The sequence below is a fragment of the Fonticula alba genome (genome assembly GCF_000388065.1).
Source record: "Fonticula alba strain ATCC 38817 unplaced genomic scaffold supercont2.1, whole genome shotgun sequence".
NCBI classification, from domain to species: Eukaryota; order Rotosphaerida; family Fonticulaceae; genus Fonticula; species Fonticula alba.
This window is the reverse complement of record NW_009242971.1, coordinates 2844715-2845156: the sequence shown is the minus strand read 5'-3', so window position 1 is coordinate 2845156 and position 442 is coordinate 2844715. Positions and strand designations below refer to the sequence as shown.

Sequence of the window (442 nt, the reverse complement as noted above, 5' to 3'; positions counted from 1 at the left end):
CCCCCCCGCTCCTACCCCATCGCTCCCTGGAAGTCCCGCCTCCGAGCTCCGCTTCACGGCGTCCATGTTCCCCCCCGACGCGTGATGGGCCCCCTCGTTTCTAGGTCTCCCCCGACCGCTCCCTCCCCCTCGCCGCCGTCGTCGTCGGCGACGGCGACGGCCGCGGCGTCGGGGCAGCAGCGCCGGGCGCCGGGCCGCCACTTCCTTGCCCGGGCGCCGGCCACGGCCCACGCCTCGGCCCAGCTCCACAGCATCTACCACGATCTGCCGGTCTCGGCCCAAGGGGCTCCCTGGTGGGTGCACGAGGCCCGGCACTACACCGTGACCACCATCACCCCGGATGCGCGGTTCTACCACACGGAGGCCATCTCCCAGATCGCCGACCGCATGTACTTGTGCGTGCACCGGCCCCCCCCCCCCCCCCCCCCCCCCCCCCCCCCCC

The 442-nt window shown here is 75.1% G+C and overlaps 1 protein-coding gene across 1 annotated transcript in view; it reads left to right on the top strand.

Annotated features, from left to right (window-relative positions):
* H696_00605 (hypothetical protein) overlaps nt 1-442 on the top strand; it is a gene marked incomplete at its 3' end in the record, with an annotated part of 4205 nt that continues 3763 nt past the window's right edge. Inside the window, exon 1 of the mRNA XM_009494485.1 lies at nt 1-395. Within this exon, the coding sequence (XP_009492760.1) occupies nt 85-395 (311 nt within the window). The 5' untranslated portion in view covers nt 1-84. The remainder of the gene's footprint in view (nt 396-442) is intronic.